We start from the raw sequence: 20,684 nt of genomic DNA, 5'->3' as shown, positions 1-20,684 counted from the left end.
CGGGATGTTTCCAGAGCTTTTCACGTTGTAACTTGATGACCTGAGTCCCATCCCCCAGACCCAGGTAGTGTATGGAAAGTCAGCTCTTGTAAAGTTGTTCATTGGTCTTCATGTGTGTTTTGGCAAGCATGCACACACACACACACACACACACACACACACGCACACACACGCACACACACACACCAAATGAAATATGTTGAAAAGTACCCGCTGAGTGACTCACAGGTAAAATCTATTTTAATTTCATTTTATTTTGATGGGGTCCCATTATGTAGCTCTGGCTGTCCTGGGACTTACTATATAGGTCAGGCTGCCCTCAAACTCAAGAGATCCTCCTGCTTCTGTCTCCTGAGCGCTGGTATTGAAGGTGTGGACCACCATGCAGGCTCAGAGTCAAGCTGTCCTAGCACCAAGGATCCCCACTTCCCAGCTACAGAACAGATGAGGCCACCACAGCTTTAAGGATAAACTTTATTCAAATCTTGGGTTGCATTTGTTGCGCACCAGGTTCAAACAGAGCAGTAGCCACCTATTTCAGTAGACACACAAGGCAAAGCTTCAAAAGACAAACAAGGCTTCTGACAATCTTGCTAACAGGGCCATGACGCTTGACAGCATCCCATCGTGCTCACCGGGAACCTAGAAGTCTCAATTTTAATATAAACCATCTTTTGAAAAGGTAGCGCTTTTTAGGAATATAGCAATATGGTAGCACATTGTTTAGCAAAATAAATTATCCTGGCTGAGAAGAAACACGAGAAGGCTATAGACTGAGGAACAAGGCCAGATGCCTCTAAATAGCAATAAACAGGTTGTTTCGTCCACCTGAGATCTATCTCTTCCACCACACACCAATTTGTCCCCCAAAAGACAACTGCCAGGGGTCATATGCTTTACACTTTCGCCAGCACGTTGGGTCCGGGTAGCACGTGGCTTGTTAAAGACAGCTTCTGGTGGGCTGCGTCTAGACGCTCAGCTTGGCCGTGTTCAGAGCTGAATCTGTGTCACCTCCACACTCCTCCTCTGGAACAGAAGACAAACCTGAGGGAGAGAAAGCAGAGTAACAACAGGGTGGGGATACGATGGATGCCCCCATGAAGTACCCAGAACCATTCCTGTGTGTGTATGTGTGTGCACACGCGTGCATGTGCATAAATCGGTGAATATACACATATATAGGGATGTGTAGAAGCAGAGACAACTAGTAAGAGCCAGTTCCTCCTTACACCATGTGCTGTTAGGTGTTTGTGTTCAACATGGCACAAATTAGAGTCATCCATGGAGAAACAATTCAATTGAGAAAATGCCTCAGACTTTTCTTTGGGCAAGTCTGTATGCAATTTTCTTTATCAATAATGCATGCAGGGAGAACCTAGCCTACCGTGGGTGGTGCCCACCCTGGGTAGGTGGTCCTGGCAGGTATGAAAAAGGTAGCTGGATATGACCATAGAGGGAGGCAGTAAGCACCATTCCTCTGTGGATCCTGCTTCTGACTGAGTTCTTGCCCTGGATTTCCTCCTTGACTGGACTGTCCTAAAGAAACTCTCCTCTTGAGTTGCTTTTAGTTGTTGCATTTATCACAGGCAATTGAAAACAATTCGGAACATGTCATGTGGTATCCAGGGATGGAACGCAGGTCAGCGAGGCGTGGCGGCAGGTCTCTACCCACTGTGCAACATGGCCACCCCCCCCCCCCCAACGTACTGTTTATTGAAAAAGCCACTCGAAGCTCTGGGAGTGCCCCACAAACAAACGGAGACTTGTCAAAGAGGTGAACTAAACGCCCAGAAGGAAATCCCAGAAGACTGACAGACAGATGCATTGAATGTGTTAGCAAATTAGTTCCGAGAATGGACCTAACTTTTGTTATTTTGTAGAATGAGGGAGGGTGTGTGCACATGTATGTGGAGGAAAGAGGACAATTGGCAGACGTCACCTTCTCCCCTTCCACCACGTGGGTCCCTAGGTTTGATAGGCATGGCAGTAGGTACCTTAACTCACTCACTGATGCCAGCTTGCTTGCCCCAAGAAAGTCACTTCATGCCCTCTAAAATAGTAATCTGTCAAGTTCAGATGTCGACTCCTAAGATTTGCTCAGTTCACCAACAGGTTGCCTCTGACCTTTCAGCAGGTCTCTTACTCATCCCAGTAGAGCACATTTAAGCGTGTTACTCCCATCCTCACACCCCTAGTTCTGCCATTATCCACAGAAGCTGCCAACCCATTCCATTTGAGAGGTTAATTAAGGAAATGGCCATCCTTAAGACTTGGAAATTCCAGGTGACAAGGACATTGTAGTTTTCAGCGCACAGTTACCTTTGATGGCGGTGTCATCTGGGGACACGAAGGGAAGGTCCTTTCCCACTGTTTGGAATACAGCCTAATGAATGGAACCTTAGAGTTATTATCATCATCGTTAGAGTTGTAAGCACAGAAATCAGAACCTCACCACAGATGGGGACACATGGTAAAGTGGATTCCTGTGAATTATCATGGTTTGCTTTCAGAGCCAGCGAGCAGAAGCAGAAGCATGCCTTGGGTTTACCGAGTTCTCTCTGCTTGCTGCGTCTCTGCTGGAGCATTCCACGCAGGCAGGGAAGGGCCGTGCTCCCGTGTGTGCTCTCCCAGCCCCAGCAGCCTTGCTTGGTGAAGGAAGGGAAGGGCAGATGTACAAATGGGTGTGCCAGTATGTACCTGTAATCCCAGCGCTTGGGAGGAGACAGAGGAGAAGTTCAGGATCATTATCTACTATATAGATAGTTGGCCCTAGAGGGACATATAGACTGTACCCCTCCTCCCAAAGCTTGGGGATCAGTGCAGAAGAGGGGGAAGAAGGAGCGTAAAGAGCCAAAGGCAGTGGATAACTTGTGCAAACCCAAGTCAGACCTAAGTCCAGCGTGGGGATGGGCGTTGGTGCCAAAACCCCGCCCGTAGCCATGGAGACGTTGATGACTGGGAGAAGAGACAGTTTTCTCTGGATTCTAGCTGTTACAAGGTCAGTTATGTCCCAGTGGCAAAAACTACACATCCAAGAATACCTGGACAGCACAAATTGGTCTTGAAGTTTGTAAAACACAAAGGATATGAAGCTGGGTGGGTAAAGGAGGAGTGGATCTGGGAGGAGCTGGAGAGAGGGAGAGGTTAGGACCACAACACACAGCATGAAACCCTCAATAAATCAAAACAAACAAACAACAAAACCAAGCCAGGTTTTGGGGGACAAGAAGAAGAAGAAAATGGGCCATGGCTCTTTAAAAGGCGGGTCTTTAAACCTACCATTCTATGGTAAGACTCTGATAAGTGATTAATGATTACTGTCTCCATAATAACTCACACTATTATGCGCAAGTGGAACTTATTAGTGAGACTTTCTTGTGGCAAAGTTAAATCATTCAGACAATAAAGTTTGAAAATCAGACACCTAGACACTAATCACACACACAGGCACGCGTGCATGCACGTGTATGTACGCGTGCACACATGCCTGTATGCTTTTGCACTGAGAAACTGTTCATGGGGATAGACAGCAATATCAGAAAAAGGCTCTGTCTCTTGAAAGAGATTGAAATAGTGGAAGACAGGAAATTCCACTGTGCTATTTTCTTCTGGTCTTGCACTATGTAATGCGGGTGTGTAGGCACCTAGACTGTGGGAGGAGCCTGTCGCAGCCCTTCAGTTAGCTGAAGAAGGCTGAAGGTATGCCCTTCCCCCACCCACTTCACTCCAACAGCAACTCCATCCCAGAGAACTGAAGGATTGAAAAGAGAAAGCCGAAGAAAGATGCATTAACAACTCTACCAAAGGAGGTCAGAAAATGAAGCTTGTGGGGACCGAGGTAGCATGGGTAAAGGGCTTGGTACACAAGCACATCGACCTGAATCCAATCAACGACAGCCATATTAAAAAAAACAAAACAAAAACAAAACAAAACAAAAAAAAACCACTGGGTGTGCCGGAGCATGCTCTGTAGGCAGGGGTAGAGGTAGGCAGCAACCTCAAGCTAGGCATCAAGTCAAGTCAGCATAGCCAAACAGAAGAGCTCCAGTTCCCAGTTAGCAAGAGATCCTTGTCTCAAAACAAATAAGCCCAACAAAACAAAAGTCACCATGGTGGGTGGCTCTTGAACTCTGTCTTCTACGTCCGTGTACAAACGCATGCATGCCCTCCACACCCAAACTGGACACGGCTTAGAAGAACTCTTGGGGGTGAGGAAGCACCGTTTGGATGCTAGCATGCTAACACTAAGCATGAGCCAAGTGACGCTCCGTCTCAGAACAGCCCTCGTGCCTGGCAGCAGCAGCCCAGCAGTCAGTCTCTCAGACCTGACTACCACGGCGAGTTCCAGATCAACCCCTGAGCAGCTGAAGTGCTGAGCAGACCTGAGCAACAAGACAACAGCTTTGAAGACTGAACTGACTCGGGAACCAGAAGCCATAGGTGGATGGTGTTTACAACAGGAACCTTTGTCAGTCATTTACTAACATGAAAACTACAGCCTTCTCCAGAGGATGTTTACAGGACCTGGGTCGTACATGATTCAGAATGTTCAGGACATAATAATCCACAGTGATTCAGCTTATTAGGAAGGAGGGAAACCTGGACCATCTCTCCAGGGAAAAGACTATCAACAGAGGCAAACAGTGATGACCAGGCATTGGATCTGTTGGAAGCAAGAAGTTCAGACTCAGTCATGCAAACACAACAAACATCAGTATCTAGGGGCACATCCTGGAGGCTGTGGAAGCTGTCCACCATTACAGTCCTCCACAGACTGTAAAGCATGTGCTACAGCAGCATCTGGGTGACAAGGTGTGAGAGAAGTAAATATAGTCTAGATAGTAAGAAGTGGGAAAGTCAACACAACTATCAACCAGCTTGTCTTTGCAAGGTTGACTGTAAATGGTGGTTACTTTTACATTTTAAAATAAAACACACATGCATACTATATACATATATATATATATATATGCATGTGTGTGTGTGTGTGTGTGTGTGTGTATGCCAAAAAGGGCATTAGAACCTCAGGAGTGGGAGTTGCAAGCCTTTACAAGATAAAGTGGGTCCAGGGAACTCAGCTCCTATCTGATGCCAAGACCAGCAAGTTATCTTAAGTTCTGAACTATTTTCAGCAACTTCGTTTTAAATTTCATCCTATTTTTTGGATTTTTTTTGTCTCAAAAAACTATATATACAGCATATGAGTCATAAATACCAAACCTATTTTTTTCATTCTTTAACCTCAAAGTGAAAAAAGAAATCAGGGAATAAATCATGAATGACTAGTTTGCCCAAGTGAAACTTGGCCTCCAATCCCAGAAACACTGGGATTAAGTTTGTCACTGATGTAGTCAACTCTGTTGATACCGGTGCTTTTCCCTGTGCGTTCTTCCCAAGACAAGTGCTTTGGAAAGTGCCTGTCCAGATGTCTTGGAAAACAAAGAGCAGCGCTTTCATTACGCAATGATTACTCAGGCGTACCTCAGAGGGCCTCTTATCTACCTTGGGAATACCATTCCAGACATTCTCAGGGCTTACTGTCTCCTCCACACCATTTGAAAGGTTCAGAACCTACAAGAGAAAAGAGAACACCTGGTCAAAACAAAAAACATAAACAAAACCGGGCAAGATTTACAAACATTGGGTGACCATAACACGGTAAAACGATTGCATCAGAGGCTCGGGATGCACCTGCCTCAGCTGGTGGAGTGTTTGTGTAACATGCACAGCCCGAGGCTCAACACTCAAGTGTGGTGATGCACACCGGTCATCCCAGCACATGGGAGGTAGAACCAGGAGACTCGAATGTTCTAGGAAACTCTGGGTTAAATATAGAGTTTTGGGGCCAGCCTGAACTACATGGGACATCATCTCAAAAGAAAAGTAAAGGTCATATTAAATTTTACCCTGTATTTTAAACTCAGTACTACAAACATGCGAAGTATATATGCTAAGGGATCAGAAATGATTAAAATACCAGATGTAACGGGAAAAATGCCTACAATACAGTGTAGAGCATAGTGTGTGTACTGCTTCCCTGAAAGGCCTACTTCAATCTTCAAGCACTCAGAGGTTACAGGTATACAGCTCTTTCTTGGGGGGAGAGCTTGTAGCTATAGGGAAAATCTACACAGTAATATTAGGCAATGTTTCTCAGAAGAAGAAATGGTGAAAGGAAATCACTAACAATAATTTGGAATTGATTATGTGGTAAGCCAGGGCATGCCTTTAATCCCAGCACTGGGAGGGAGAGGGGGACAGATTCCCAAGTTCAAAGCCAGCCGGTGCTACACAGAAAAACCCTGTCTCAAAAAAACAACAGCTAAACAAAAACCCTGTGGTAGATGGCATGGAACATGGGTGAAATATGACTGCATTATTACATACACCAAAGCAAAAGCATATACATCATATACATGAACATAGACATATGCAAACTTAAGTAGTTTGATGTCTAAAATATAGTACAAAATATTAAGAAATGACGCGTAAGGCTGGAGAGTGAAGACGTTCAGTTGAATGTTGCCTGCATATGAATGCCAGTTACATTAACTTACATTCTACACAGTAGCTCTCCCATCTTAAGACTTGCTCACTTATTATGTGCGTGCCTGCTGTCCATAGCATGCAGGGCCTATGGAATGTTAATCATTTCTGATCCCTTAGCATATATACTCAGCATGTTTGTAGAACTGAGTTTAAAATGCTGCCTGCTGCATTGCAGTTGGAGTTAGAGGTGGCTGTGAGCTACCTGATAGGAGTGCTGGGAACCAAAATGGGTCCCTCTACAAGAGCTTAGGTGCTCTTAGCTACTGAACCATCTCTCCAACCCAGGCTGTCTAGTATGAATGATGTAATAATGTATAGTCTTGAATCCCCCTCAAGAAATTCAGAATTGGTAAATTAGGCCAAGGTCCAAGAATATAGAACTTAATAAACAGGCAAAAAAAAAGCTAGTGTATCTGGTTTTCCAGATTCCAGAATACAAAAGAAAATAATACCACGATAAACTGTGAGTCCCCACCAGTGTTCACATTAAAAAGTGTGGTAGGTTTGAGTCTCACAAACTTCCTCAAGGTGCCAGGAGAGATGAGCAGAGATAAATCAACAGCCACGTGGAATCTCTGACAGTCTGGAGACGGTCGTGACACTCTTATAAGCAAGTCCAGTTTGGAATGCAGGCCTTCACTTTCCCCTTACCCTTGTTCCTTCTTCTGCTAGCTCCAGAATCTCACACTTGGACCATGTGTTTCTTAGGCTCGACCACACGACGCATTTCGATCCAACAGAGAAGCCTTTCAGGGTGTAGGTGTTCTGTAGCTCAACTGCTGAATTGAACACAGGGAGACTCAATGTGCACAGCCTGGCACCTTAGCGTGAGACACAGAAAACGAGCACTTTCCTAGTCAGAGTTTATTCACTCTGCTTGTTTAAACAGATGCTAGTATGTTTTCTAACTATTCCCTTAATTTTATTACATATAAAATATATTTTACATTTACATACACACAAATCTGTATGCCCCAACTTTATATAATCCCAGTACTTCCCCAAAATAACAAAACTAAAAACCACCATCAAATTTGACCTCTAACATTGAAAAATTACCACTAAAAGCGTGTACTGTCACTATCAGTGAGTATGTTCTGGTTTCATCGTCCATACCTTACCATCCCTACACAGGTGAAAACTGATGTATTGGGTATGTGTGTGAGTTAGAAGGTGCAAGGTATTTTTCTTTCTGAGTCTGGGATATTCAGAACAACATAATGTCATCCAGTTCCGTCAGGTTTCCTGAGATTTTCCATTTTCCTTTGTGATTAAATACAATTCCACCGAGCATACTTGCCACATTTCTGTGGTTGGTGCATCTGGCGGGCATCTAGGTTGATTCGTTCATAGATGTTTGTGAATAATTCAGCAATAAGCATGGATACGCAAGTGTGCTGCCTAGTTTTATGTCTACTTGACACATGCTAGAGTAATCTGGAAAGGAGGACTGTCAGGTGGGAAAAGATAAGATGTGCACGTGGGCAAGCCTGCCTCGCGTTTTCTTGACTGATGCTGTGGGAGGGAGCCCAGCCCACTGCGTATGAGGCCACCCCTGAGCTGCTGCGACCAGGTTCTGTGAGAAAACAGCCTGGGTGAGCCTGGGGAGCTGGCCCAGTAGGCCGCACTCCTCCGTAGGCTCTGTATCAGCTCCTGCCTGCCGTGACTGGCCCTGGAAGATGGCCCTGGATGACGGACTGCAAGCTATAAAACAAAATAATACTTTCCTCCCGGGGTTGCTTTTGGTCCCAGTGTTTTATCATGGCACTCTATCTAAGACGACAAATCTGTGTAGGGGGACTTAGGAGCTCCCCTGGGGTATATAATCAGGGATGGTTATATCTTAGAACAGGTCTATTTGGTCTATCTTTAACTTTTTGAGAAACCCCCATACCACTTCCCATAGTCATCATGCCATGTCAGGCTAGCCAACGCTTGCTTTCTTGTTTCCATTTGTTTTCTTTGAAGGCAGCCATCTTACTGGGATGAGGAACTAAAGCCCTTTCCATTTGTATTTCCCTGATGGCCAAGGATGTTACCTGTGTTTGGTTTTTTTTAAAAAGTTTATTTATTATTATAAATAAGTACACTGTAACTGTCTTCAGACACACCAGAAGATTGCCTCAGATCTCATTACAGATGGTTGTGAGCCACCATGTGGTTGCTGGGATTTGAACTCAGGACCTTTGGAAGAGCAGTCAGTCCTCTTAACCGCTGAGCCATCTTGCCAGGCCCCAGATGTTATGTGTGTTAAAAATTCTGTATGTCTCCCTTTGGAAATTATCTATTCAGTTAATTGGCCAGGTTGTTGATTAGAAAACTTTGTGGGTACTTTTTTTTATGGCTAATTTTTAAAGATCTCTGCATATTTCAGATGTTAGTCATCTATATGAAATGCAGCGGGCAAAAGGTTCGTGTTCATTTCTATCTGTATCTGTGTGTGCAGGTGTGCACAGGTGTGGGTGCCCACAGAGGCCAGAAGAGGGCGCTGGATCTCCTGACCTGGAGTTACCGGTGGTTGTGAGATGCTTGGTGTGGCTGTTGGGAATCCATGGGTCTTCTGCAAGAGCAGCTTGTGCTATTTATTAACCGATGAGCCAATCTCTCTCTACCCCACTGATGAGGCTGAGCCAGAAGGAGGCTCAGATTTAAGGAAAGTCTGCTGTAGAGACAGAGGCTTTCCTTCTCATACCAAAACAGGCAAAAATCAAACGCCCCTCACAAAATTCAAATCTGAGCTAACTTCTTTGTGTTTAATTTTTCCTTAAAAAGAAAAAGTAAGTAACTCGGCAACAGCTTTTCCCCCTTTCAGGAAAACAAGAACCACTGAACGACTAAATGGTGAAAGAAATCAACACACCTGGCACGACGCCCCCGCACTTTCTTCCTTCTCTGACGACTTCTTCTTCAGAGAACAGGGGTGCCAGTAAGGCAGTGCTGTCTCTGTTTTCAAATTGTGGGAACTCGTCTTCAGACAGGTTCGTCTCGTCGTGTGCCGGGGAATCGCCGCCCTTGCCGTGGTGGTGGGGGGGTGGAGACGTGCTGTGGTCGTCTTCAGAAGAGCCCGTGCAGCTGGACTTCCTCTCATCCTCGGCACACCTGGCTTCCTGGATGCTCTGACCGACAGTTGCGGATAAAGGGCTGATACTGTCATCCAGAGACAGCTGGGGGGTGGGGAGCTCCAGTTCCAGCTGCTTCTCGGCCTCACAGTCCAGGGGGGGCTGCATCATGAATGGCGCCAGTGTGGCTCCTGCCTGACAACCTGGGGACAGTGGTGCCATTGGAGACCCCAGGCCTAGCTCCTCTTTCTCTTCCTCCCCGACAGGGGAGTGCTGTAGCTCAATGGATTCCAGGTCTAAGAATTCTTTGCATTCGTCCTCATCGTCGTCGGGGGAGAGTGGTACCTCTAGTGAATTTAGTTCCAGTAACTCCTTCGGCTCACTAGCATGAGCCAATATTGGGTTAAATCCAGTAAGGAGGTAGTTATCGTCAAACTTGGCTCTGTCCACGAAGTGATAATCCATGCTGCCTTCTAGCCTCTCGGAACCCATCTTCCCTTTGCATGAGTTCTCGAAAGCATTGAACATGTGACGGGGGCTGCGTTCATAGAATTTACATGGCCTGGTTTCAATGGTTAAATTCTTTTCAAGTCTCTCTGAGAGCTCATTGGACCGGGATTCCACATAGAACATCTTATCTTGTGCTATTTTATGACTTGGCTTCTTGAGGCCAAGGTCAGAACCAGTAAGGCTCCCCTTTCTGTCTGAGCCAAGCTTCTCAGAGTACAGGTCACTCTTGGGCACGCCCATTTTAGCATACTTCTTCATCTTCTCATTAATGTTCTCGCCTTTGCTCCACAGCTCCACGATGGCTAAGGGAATGTCGCACACATCTCTTTTAATCTCCAAGATTGTTATTTCCAACACGTCCTCTGTGACTATATCATAAAAATAATCATTTCCCTCTTGAGGGCACATACCGCCAGAGACTGCGAATCCAGAAAGACAGCATGGAAACGCTTGCATGGGGACCAGCAGGAGCTCAGGAGGGATGCTCCAAAGTGCTTTGGTGTCCACACAGTCTTCCATGTTCCCAAAGTCCACAAGCCTGACAGATGCAAGGTGATCGTCAGAGATATTAGTGATGAGGGCTCTATAGTAATGCCCGTCTTCTCTGTACCTCGCGATGCACGGGTCTCCAATTTGCGGACACTGGGTGCAGCTTTTCCTGTCTGCGAGCTGCTTGGCAGCACTCTGGACCTCCATTTCTAGGTACTGCAACTTCTCGGAATCGGCAAACTGACACCAAAAGTACTCGGGCCCATCTATCACGGTGGCGTAGGCTTTTATCAGTTTTACCTTAGGGTTATACCAGTTAAGAAACACCGAAGTGTCAACGTTGGGTTTGTTAGCCATCTTCAAACAGTCCCCTTTCATGGCTTGGGTGGTAAGCCCCCCTTGAGACTTGTCATTGAACGAAAGCCTGCTAATCATATCTTCAGCGATGATCCCATGTTCGTCTGCGAGAATCACTTCCCAGATGCCTTGGAATTTAACAAATTCACATCTTATCTGAGCCTCGTCCGTCCTCTGGGAAAAGTAGCTCACCATTTCCTTACAGCTTACGAGGTCAGGTACCGGAAGTCCCCTTAGGGAGCAATGGAGGCACAGTGCAGGTAACGCCGCGCCCATGGGACTAAGTCGACCGGTTCTGTTAGTGTGAACCACAGACATGTTGCCGTAATCGATAAACTGTACAGAGAGAAGGTCGTTGGCTTGCTGTTCCATGACAACTGCTCGGTACCATAAGTTATCCTCCGGGAAAACGGCGCAGATCACGTCTCCGCTCTGCCATGGTGGACCCGTGTGGTACTGGGGCCGTGTTCTGACGTCATTCAGTCTCTCTGAAAGGTGATTGATCTCGGCTTCATCTTCTATCAGCTGGATGTAAAAATCCGAAAGGTCGTTGATATGCGAAACATACACAGAGGTCTTAAAGCCAGGTGCGATTGTTTTTTGTGGGAATTCACAAAACTTGGGAGGCAGGTCTCTGCAGCTGGTTTCTCCCATTCTTCTCTCAGGAAAAACGTCTAGTTTGGTGGCACTCGTGGGTGAGCTGGCAAACAGGTCTTCTTTCTTCTCCCTTGCTAATGGAAACCCTCCATCATTTTTGTTTCCCATCGAGTCCTGATACGGTGTGACTAGATTGGCCTTTGCTGAGCCTTGTAAATATTTGAGCTCCTTACATGCTGGGCTGATCTTGGGTTTGCAGGATTCACCCAGGAACTCTACACCGTGTGCTTTGCTCTCTCCAGATTTCCCCGAATAGTCAGTGGGTGATAGCTTCATGCTCTCCCTTTTCTCTTCAGGAGCTTCGGTCTCGTGGAGTATTATTTCACTCTCTTTCTCTTTCTTTCTTGTTCTGTTTTTGTAACCAAGGAGCCCGAGCTTCTCGTTAATGCTGGCATTGATCTGAACACCCTCATCATACAGCTCTATAATCAGCCTGCCATCTGGGTCTTTGGCTACCACTAAAGCCTTCAGTGACTTATCTAAAACCGTCTCCTGAAACCACGCCGTGACTTCTTCCGGGATGTGATGGGGGATGTCGGATAATGAGCATTTCACGGCTTGCATGGGTAATAGCAAAACATCATAGGCATCTCGGGGGATGGGGAGCAGATGATCGCTTGCGACGTACGTGTTCCCAAAATCAACAAAAAAGACCTTACTCGGTTCTTTTTCTATTATTATTCCTCTATACCAGTTTCCGTCAGTATATTTGGCAAGGCACAAGGTTCCAGGGACCAAGGAGGATGCTTTTAAATTCAATAAGGCTTTACTTAGCTGCATGATGTTGTATGATAATTGTTCTAAAATGTTTGTGTTTCTCGCGAGTTGGCAATAAAAGGCCCAGGGGTCATCAGCGTGCGTTATGTACACCAATTCTTCGCTTCCGATTTTTAGGTCATGGGTGGAATAGTAGTAAGAATGTAGCTGAACAGAAGGCTCCAAGGGCTTCTGAAGTTTTACAGGCCTAGCAAGTCTCTTTTCTACCAAAAAATGGCAGGCACTCTGGAAGGGCGTTAGCAAGTCCACGACATTGAACCACTCTTCCTCCTGCCTTGATGCCAAAGCAAAGATTGTACATTTTAACTCTAAGTTGTTCTGCCGAGCGTTATCGATGAACCCACTAAAGGCCTGTACCGCCTTTTCATCCCAGACAAAGGGATTTTCACCAGTCGGTTGAATTAAATTATAAAGACTGCACCGGAAAGCCTGAGCTCTAACCTTGAAGAACACGTCACTGACAGAGAGTATGTCCTTCGTAGATACCACGTCCTTGTCTCCGTAATCCACGAACACCACCCTGACATGCTCTAAGGACTGCGCTCCGCTAATCAGAGCTCTGGACCATCTCCCGTTTGCTGTTCGCTTCGCCAGACAAGCACGCGTGTCCCCCTCGTAGGGAGATGGCTCGCTCTTGCAATAGTCCTCAATGTCACACATCAGGGTTCGGAAGCCTTGTGCGTTCCTCATCAGCTGGCACCAGAAGGAGCCAGGGTTTTCGATGTGAGACACCTTGACTTCAACGGTGCTGCCCACCTCCAATTCCCCTTTACCACAGCAGTCTGGTTTCGTTTTCAAGAGATTTAGCATGAGGAGAGACTGGTCAGATGCTACCTTCTCTCTGTCCTGTGCAGTCTGTCCAGGGGAAATGTTGGAAAGGCTTACTGTATCGGCCAAAGCTTCCGAAACAGAGAGGGTTTTATTGTCCTTCTTGGCTTTCTGGTCTCCTTCGATCTTCTTGGCAGAAGGTATTTTGCTAGGCTCCATAATAAAATGACCGGAAACATGGCCTGGGGAGTGGGCACTGAGTCTGATGTTTTCTTTGGTTTCAAATTCCTGGAACTTGGCATAGCCAGCTTGAGCGATGACCTTACTGATGTTTTCCTCTCCTGTTCTGGATTCATCCAGGATCTCTATGACATATTGGCGATCCTGCTTATCAAGAACGTGGACCACCAACTCTTTGTGGAGTACCGTCTTTTTAAAAAAGGAAATGGCTTCCTGGCTCCAAGTTTTCCCCAGAGGCCAGATGTCAGCCAGGGTGCACTTCAGAGCCAAGATGGGCAGCCGCCTGAACTGCGGCAGCAGCATCCTCACGTCACACCAGTCCACGTTCTCAGAGTTGCCCCGGTCCACAAGGAACACATCCACACTCTTGCTGTCTAATCGGGTGACCGTGGCCCGGTAATAGCCGTTTTCTTTCCATTTTACACAGCAAAGGTCGTCCGGTTCCGGTTTCAAAATAACCCCATCCAGCTTACTGGCAGAAGAATAGAAACTGCACATTCTCTTCGTCAGCTTGCTGAAGGTGTTCTTGTGCTTTCTGAGGCGAATCCAGAACTCCGAAGGGCTCTTCACGAACTCCACCTGGGCGTCATAGAAGGTATTCATCTTCAACCGGATGGATCTCAAGGATGGGAGGGAAACTTCCTCCTCCATTTCCTCAGCGGGGGACTGAGACTGAAATGCAGCCTCCACCTCGTCCTCATCCTCATCTTCTTCCTCCTCTATCCCCTGGCTCTGAAGAAACCGGTCAGCCAGGCAACAGGATTGTACTCCGAACGCACTGTTGAGGTTAATTCCATCTTCCCCGTACAGGGTGACATAATACATATGCTCAAAGGAACAGTAAAATTCAATCTTCGCATTCACCGCCTGGCCCAGGATCAGAGCTTTCAGATCACCTACTTGTGACCGGGACCAACCTCTCCCGCAGTCCCAGAGTCCATACAACGCACATGGGTAGGTCACCACGGGCATTCGAAAATACTCCGGCAGCAAATAGCGAAGGCTACTGCAGCTGACTAGTTCTTTCCTTCCGTAGTCGACGTGAAGCACCTGGGCACAGCGCTGGGGCCTGAAGGTCTCAAGCAGGAGAGCCCGGTACCACTGTCCGTCCAAGCCACAGGAAGCACATGGAGAGCCCGGTTTGTCAGGGCTCTCCTCCCTCTCCTCCCAGGTGGCACTGCCAGAGTCCTCATCCTCTGTCCCCATAGGCGCCCGGTATACCTGGGCCATGCTCTCAGAAAGCCGGTGGATCTCCTGCGAGAGGCTCCGAAGTTGGCAGTGAATTCGGTGGGGATGGCATACTTGGGTTACCACCACCGGCTCTGTCACTCCCAGCTGCAGTTGGGGATAAAAGTAATCCAAGCCAGGATGCTCTTGTTTGGGCGCGGCTCGCGGGAGAACTGGGGCTCCGGAGCTACCCAGCCCGGCCGCACTCAGGTAGCGTTTGAGCAGCGAACAGAAGAGGCTGTCGGGCACCTGCCTGGCCAGACCCAGCTCCTCCATCTGCTGAGACACAACGGGCACTTCAAGCAGCACCAGGCGATGGAGGAGCAGCACATCCAGGACCCGTCCGTGCACCTCCTTACCCTGCAGGTTGCTAAGGAAGTCCACGGCGCTGGAGGACCAGTGCTGAGGTTCCCCACCGCCGGTGCCGCCGCCGCCCGCGGGCACCAGGCCGGCGAGCACACAGCCCAGCACCTCGGAGGGCAAGTGGAAGAACTCGCTGCGCCCTGGTGCCAAAGAGCCCGCGCCCGCTGTGATGGTGCGGCCCTCATCCAGCAGGAAGACGCGGCTGTCTTGCGCCTGGCGGCTGACCACGCGGCAGCGGTGCCACATGAGCCCCACCTGCACCAGGCACAGCTCCCCCGGCGATGCCGACGCCCCACCCAGCGCCCAGGGACCGCGCGTGGCTGCCGCCTCCTGGATTTCCCGGCTGAGCCGCACATACTCCTCCCGCCGCTGACCCACCAGTCCCCATAGCTGCACCGGGATCACCTCGGGATGCACGTCCACGAAGGACACCCGCAGGGCCAGCGAGGCCCCCGGAGTGGGCAGCCCCGGAGTCGAACTCATGGCTGCGGCCGGCCGAGAGCTGCTCCGAGCGTCCGGAGACGGTCCCACCGAGCCAGGTCCGGGGCACTGAGGCAAGGGGAAGGACGCCCGGAGAGGCGACCCTTCGGCCAGGCGCCCGGCGCAGGGCCTCGGGGACTCGCGACTGGTAGCAGCCGGCGGCTGGCCAACCGCCCACGGTGCCTCGCAGGCTCGGGTAGCGCGTGGCTGCCTGCTTTCCCGGCGCGGGGGATCTCAAGATGACCAGAGGGGTGGCTTCCTAGCACAGGGGACACCTGGGGACTGCCAGCAAGCCTGTGGGGGTAGACACAGCTAAAATGTGTACTGCTTCTTCCCAGGATGCTTTTGACTACGGGGAGCTCGGTGTCAGTGATGGATAGAGATCCCGCAGGAGCACAGGATCTGGACACCCCCTCCGTTTCAATTTTCTCGCAGTGGATGGAGCACTGAGCGCCAAGCACGATACCAGCCATTGGAGTTCGCGAAGAGAAACTGGGAAGGGAAAAAAGTGCAGGCGCCAACGGTGCCTTCCTGGACGTTGAGGCTGGAACTTTCATGGCTCTAGGCAAAGCCTAGATCAGGCCCAGCAGTGCGCTTGCGCCTTGCGGGTCCCGGATGATTTTCCCCCCACTTGGTGCATTGGAGACCTGGAGCAGGTTGCCAGAGCCTCTGTAATCTATGACCCTACTTCGTGTCTGAATGACAGAGTCCTTTAGGCGCTTAATATAAAGTCTGAGGTCCATGGTTTCTTCTCAGCACTTTGTCTGGTGTGATTTTCTTCCCTCCTTCCCTTGTTGCCTAGCTACAACAAGCTAGGGCGCCAAACTTTGAAGATTATGAATTCAAAGTGAGCACATAAGTAGATTTGCCCCGCAGCACACATACCACCCCCACCCCCCCCAGTCCCCAAGCCAAGAGGACTGAGTTATTTCTGCAAACTCTTGGGCATCTGTTATATCACATCTCTTCTCCTAACTTACCAAAGAAAGCCTAGAAAGTTCTGCCAAGGAGGTAGAAATGGTATGAAAAACGATGATATAATTTGAGGTGTGCCTAATAGACAGTTGCATTAGATTTGTTGTGCATTGCTTAATTGTGCCCCTGGCCTGACTAAATTGCATTTGTGTTCCAGATTAGAAGCTACACACGACTGTAAATCTCCCTGCATGTTTTTTTTTCCCACATTGTGTTGCAACTTATTACCTGATTTCCCACTAGCCCACATGGGGTGGAGGAAATGAAATGCACAGTAGCTACTGAATGAACACATTTGATTTCCCAAAACTTTCACTTCTCCATGATGAGCTTATCCTTGAAAAGTTCATTTCCATTTCCTATTTTTTTTCATTTTTTTCATTATGGAAGGAAAGCAAACATTGGATTAAAATACTTAGCAAGGGGCTGGGGAGATGACTCAGAGGTTAAGAGGATCTATTGCCCTTGTAGAGGATAGAGTTTCCAATTCTATCACCATGGGTAACTCACAACTGCAGATAACGCCAGCTCTAGATGATCCTATGCCCTCTTTTGAACTCCATGAACACACAGACACACACTCACAATCTTGGATCTCAAAAGTTGGATTAGAGGACCTCTGCTCAGTCCTCAGTACCCACATGGTTGCTTACAATTATCTGTAAATCCAGCTCCACGGACTCTGGCGCCACCTTCTGGCTTCTGAAGGCATTTGGCAAGCACACTGATCACAGACACAGGTGCAGGAAAAACACTCATACATATGAGTAGAAAATGTATTTTAAGTATTTAGCAAGAATGTCTCTTCTTGGTGACTGCCTTTTACACAGTGCTAATGGCACCGGGAACTCACTAGAAATGACCACTCAGACACAGTTTCTGGCCAATGCAAAGTCCTTATTCCAGCTAGTTGGGATGCCGCTCAGGTATTCCAGACATAAGTGTAGCATGGAGTGCCTATAGTATAAGGTTTTTGGAAGGCAGAAATTCTGGCATCTCACTTTAAGGAATGGAGAGTGACTTCTTGCAAGCAAGCAGTTTGACAGAAGCTAAAATAAAGTTAGCTAAGACCTTGGGTTCCTAGAATAGAGTTAGATCAACTTCAAATGGCTTCCATAAGAATACAAACTGGAGGAGCCTCTGTATTGTCTTTCCTCATCACACTATGCGTTCATGATATCTGAGGACTTTTGGCTATTTCCCTTACTCTCACAGTGTGATCTTCATCAAAATAGGAAGTCTTATTTATTTTTCTGTTCTTGGTGCCTCACACACAGTGCTGGAATGCAAACATCCAGCAAACATTTAAGAAAGAGAGTAAATCTAGAATGAAGATGGAGTGGAGATTTCACCCTAAGGTTTGACCATCCCAGTAGAGTTACAGAGATTTCAATTCTTCAGGTACAAGGATATATATACATGTATACATATATATATATACATATATGTGTGTATGTATATATACATACATATACATGCATATATACATATATATCAAGTAATCCAAATATTACACACCAGAAACTTATAGATCCAATGAGTTCTTATTTATTCATAGGACTGGAACTTTAACCTATAGCCTTGCATTTGCTCAGCAAGTACCCGCCATAGAGCCACACCCAAGACCTCCATCTCCGTTTAACCTACCTCTTGCAACTGTCTGTGCCTAAGATATTGGATTTGGGGGTCAACACCTGTGTTCTAAGCCAGATTCAGCCACCCTCCCTCAGTAAGACAATTACAAGAGTCAAATTAATAGTGTAAAGCAGAAAGGGGACCGTAGCCACATTGGGAAACAGAGAAATGCAGTGAATCCCCCAAGTCTGTCTTATCTTTGGGGTCCTGAAGTGAGCTCAGAGTTTAAATAGCGGTGTAGTAGTGCATGCCTTTAATCCCAGCACTTGGGAAGCAGAGGCAGGCAGTTCTTTGTCAATTCGAGGCCAGCCTGGTCTACACAGTGAGTTTCAGGGCAGCTAGAGATCCAGAGTGAGACCTAGTGTCAGAAACCAAAGCACAGCAGAATAAAGGGTCAGGGTGCACCTCTCAGCGGTCCTGGCCAAGGCGTCCAGCCCAACATACTGACCACTTTCCAGGCTTCATCTCATCCAGAAGTAGCTGGTAAGTTGCTAGTGCTATGTGAAATCTCTTTAAAGGAGACAAGGCACTTCCTCCCCCAACCCCTGGTTGGGACCCTTTCCTTCTCCTAGCTTGGAAGTCCTGGAGAAATTCCCATTTCTTTGTGGGTCCATTGTTTCTGACAGCCAAATTGAGAGATACGTGTGTATTTTTAGAATATCTCCATTTCTGCCAGGTCCCTTAAATAAAGATCTGAACCCCGAAATGTCAGGGAATGGCCAATAAATGCTGACACCCAGCTAAGTAGTTCAGGGTTCTCTTTCATCTGTCCCTGGAGTAGGTCATTTCACATTTTTTTTAAATCCTATTCTGCTGTAGGAAAGAGAAGTGGATTTTTTTTAAAGGTGGACACTATGATGATTCAACTTCAACTAAGTTATCTCCTGTTCTTTATCATGGAAAATATTTTCAGTTGTATTAAGTATAAGCTTCCTTCCCTATTAGTCCTGAGAGGGCTATGCCTTCAGTACAGTAGGGGATGTTTTAAATTTAACCCTATATTTAAGAACTAAAGTGATAGGGAGAAAGCTAGGGACGAGAGAGGAAATATCTGAAAAGAGTTTTAATACTGTATTTTGAGTTATTTTAAAGCCGCCAAATTGGGAAAACATCAAATGATACCTTTCTCTGTGCTCAGATACATCTAGATAAAGAGCCCTAAGGCAAACATGGTACAGAGTCTAGTCCTTGAGTAAACTATGTTTTTAAATTTTTATTAGATTTATATATTTTATTTTATTTTATTTTATTTTATTTTATGAGAGTGTTTTGCCTCCACGTCTGTCTGTGCACCACATGTGTGCTTGGTGCCTGTGAAGGTCAGAGGAGGATGTCAGATCCCTTGGAACTAGAGTTACACACAGTTGGAACCATAGTGTAGGTGCTGGGAATCAAACCTGGATCCTCTGCAAAAACAGCTGGTGCTTTTAACTGCTGAGCTGTCTCTTCAGCCCTAAACCGTGCTTGGCTAACTGTTCAGTTAAAACTTAAGAAATAAACCAAGCAAGAAAACATTGCTATGAGAAGGAGAACCACAAGTTACATGTTCTGAGACAAATTCTGCAGATGACATGTTCAGCCTTATATCTACGACATGTTCAGATTTATATTGATGACGACACATAAAGTAACTCTCAAAACTCAAGAATAAAGAATCCAGTGTGAGAAGCAGGCCAGGGCATGATGGTACAAGCCTTTAATTCTATTACTCAGAAGGCAGAGGCAGGTGGATCTACAAGTTCAAGCCTGCTTGCCCTACACAGTGACTTCTAGGATAGCAAGAACAATGTATAGAGGCCCTGTCTCAATCACCCCTTCCAAAATCAAACAAACCAACCAAATAATGAGTCAGATGTGAAAATGGGCAAAAGCCATTGCCTAATTAGCTCAATGGCCAACTTGTCACAGCTTACATCTGAGGAAACCTCAGTTACATAGCCTTGGATGCAGATGGGTGGTGGAGGGTATAAAATGAATTATATATTCTAGCTAGCCCAGATAAAAGACACAACCCTCTTATTTTATTTACAAGCGGTAAGCCTAGATTGAACAGGTTTTGAGCTATTCTAACTTACATCCCAACCATATGTCCTTTGTAACTTGCTGTTTACGTTGTTATTTAACTCGGGAGCAAAGTTGACACAGCATCACTTGGGGTACAGGAGGATTTCCTCTTAGGGGCAACCAGATCTTGGGGGCTAGTATTTAGCATTTGAATATATAGCAGCACCAGAGCAACACCCAACAGGAGGGCCCCCATCCACTGTGTCCTGTGGGTGAAAGAAAGCTAGCTGAGATTGAGACAGACAGCGAGTCAGAGAGAGAGCCAGCCAGCTCTGTTCATCCATGGTTCCTGCCTCCAGGTTCCTGCTGACACTTCTACCCCGACTTCCCTGAATGTCTAGGCTAAATAACCCCTCTCCTTGAGCTGCTTTTGGTCACGGCGTTTATCACAGCAGCAGGAAAGCCATCTATAGCCATATCAGAGTGGTATTTTACCAAAGAGGATCTACAGACAGCAAAGAACATGAAAAATGTTTTCAGCCTCTTTATCTGCTGGGGAAAACAAACCCACAGTGTTACATCACACCAGTGGTA

At 47.0% G+C, this 20,684-nt stretch overlaps 1 protein-coding gene across 4 annotated transcripts; it reads right to left on the bottom strand.

Moving 5' to 3' along the window:
• Positions 1–967: 967 nt before the first annotated feature.
• Tdrd6 (tudor domain containing 6) lies at positions 968–15,479 on the bottom strand. Of its 4 annotated transcripts, XM_052193519.1 has the most exons (7): positions 13,880–15,479; positions 13,770–13,772; positions 9,410–13,297; positions 7,201–7,325; positions 5,482–5,571; positions 2,320–2,383; positions 968–1,044 (listed from the first exon to the last, which is right to left on the bottom strand). In XM_052193519.1, the coding sequence occupies exons 1-7, from the start codon at positions 15,477–15,479 to the stop codon at positions 968–970; spliced, it is 5,847 nt and encodes a 1,948-aa protein (XP_052049479.1). The 4 variants fall into 4 exon arrangements, with proteins under 4 accessions (XP_052049479.1, XP_052049476.1, XP_052049477.1 ...); XM_052193516.1 differs by having other exon boundaries at positions 7,201–7,328; positions 9,410–15,479; XM_052193517.1 differs by having other exon boundaries at positions 9,410–15,479.
• Positions 15,480–20,684: the final 5,205 nt, after the last annotated feature.

Source organism: Apodemus sylvaticus, chromosome 9 (genome assembly GCF_947179515.1).
Source record: "Apodemus sylvaticus chromosome 9, mApoSyl1.1, whole genome shotgun sequence".
Classification (NCBI taxonomy): Eukaryota; Metazoa; Chordata; class Mammalia; order Rodentia; family Muridae; genus Apodemus; species Apodemus sylvaticus.
This window is presented reverse-complemented; position numbering and strand designations above follow the sequence as displayed.

Coding starts and splice junctions, on each gene's coding strand:
- Tdrd6 (XM_052193516.1), bottom strand. CDS start 15,479: ATGAGTTCGACTCCGGGGCTGCCCACTCCGGGGGCCTCGCTGGCCCTG. Junction 7,329..9,409: donor GTGCGGGGGCGTCGTGCCAG/GTGTGTTGATTT, acceptor TGTTCAATTCAG/CAGTTGAGCTACAGAACACC. Junction 2,384..5,481: donor TAGATAAGAGGCCCTCTGAG/GTACGCCTGAGT, acceptor TCCATTCATTAG/GCTGTATTCCAAACAGTGGG.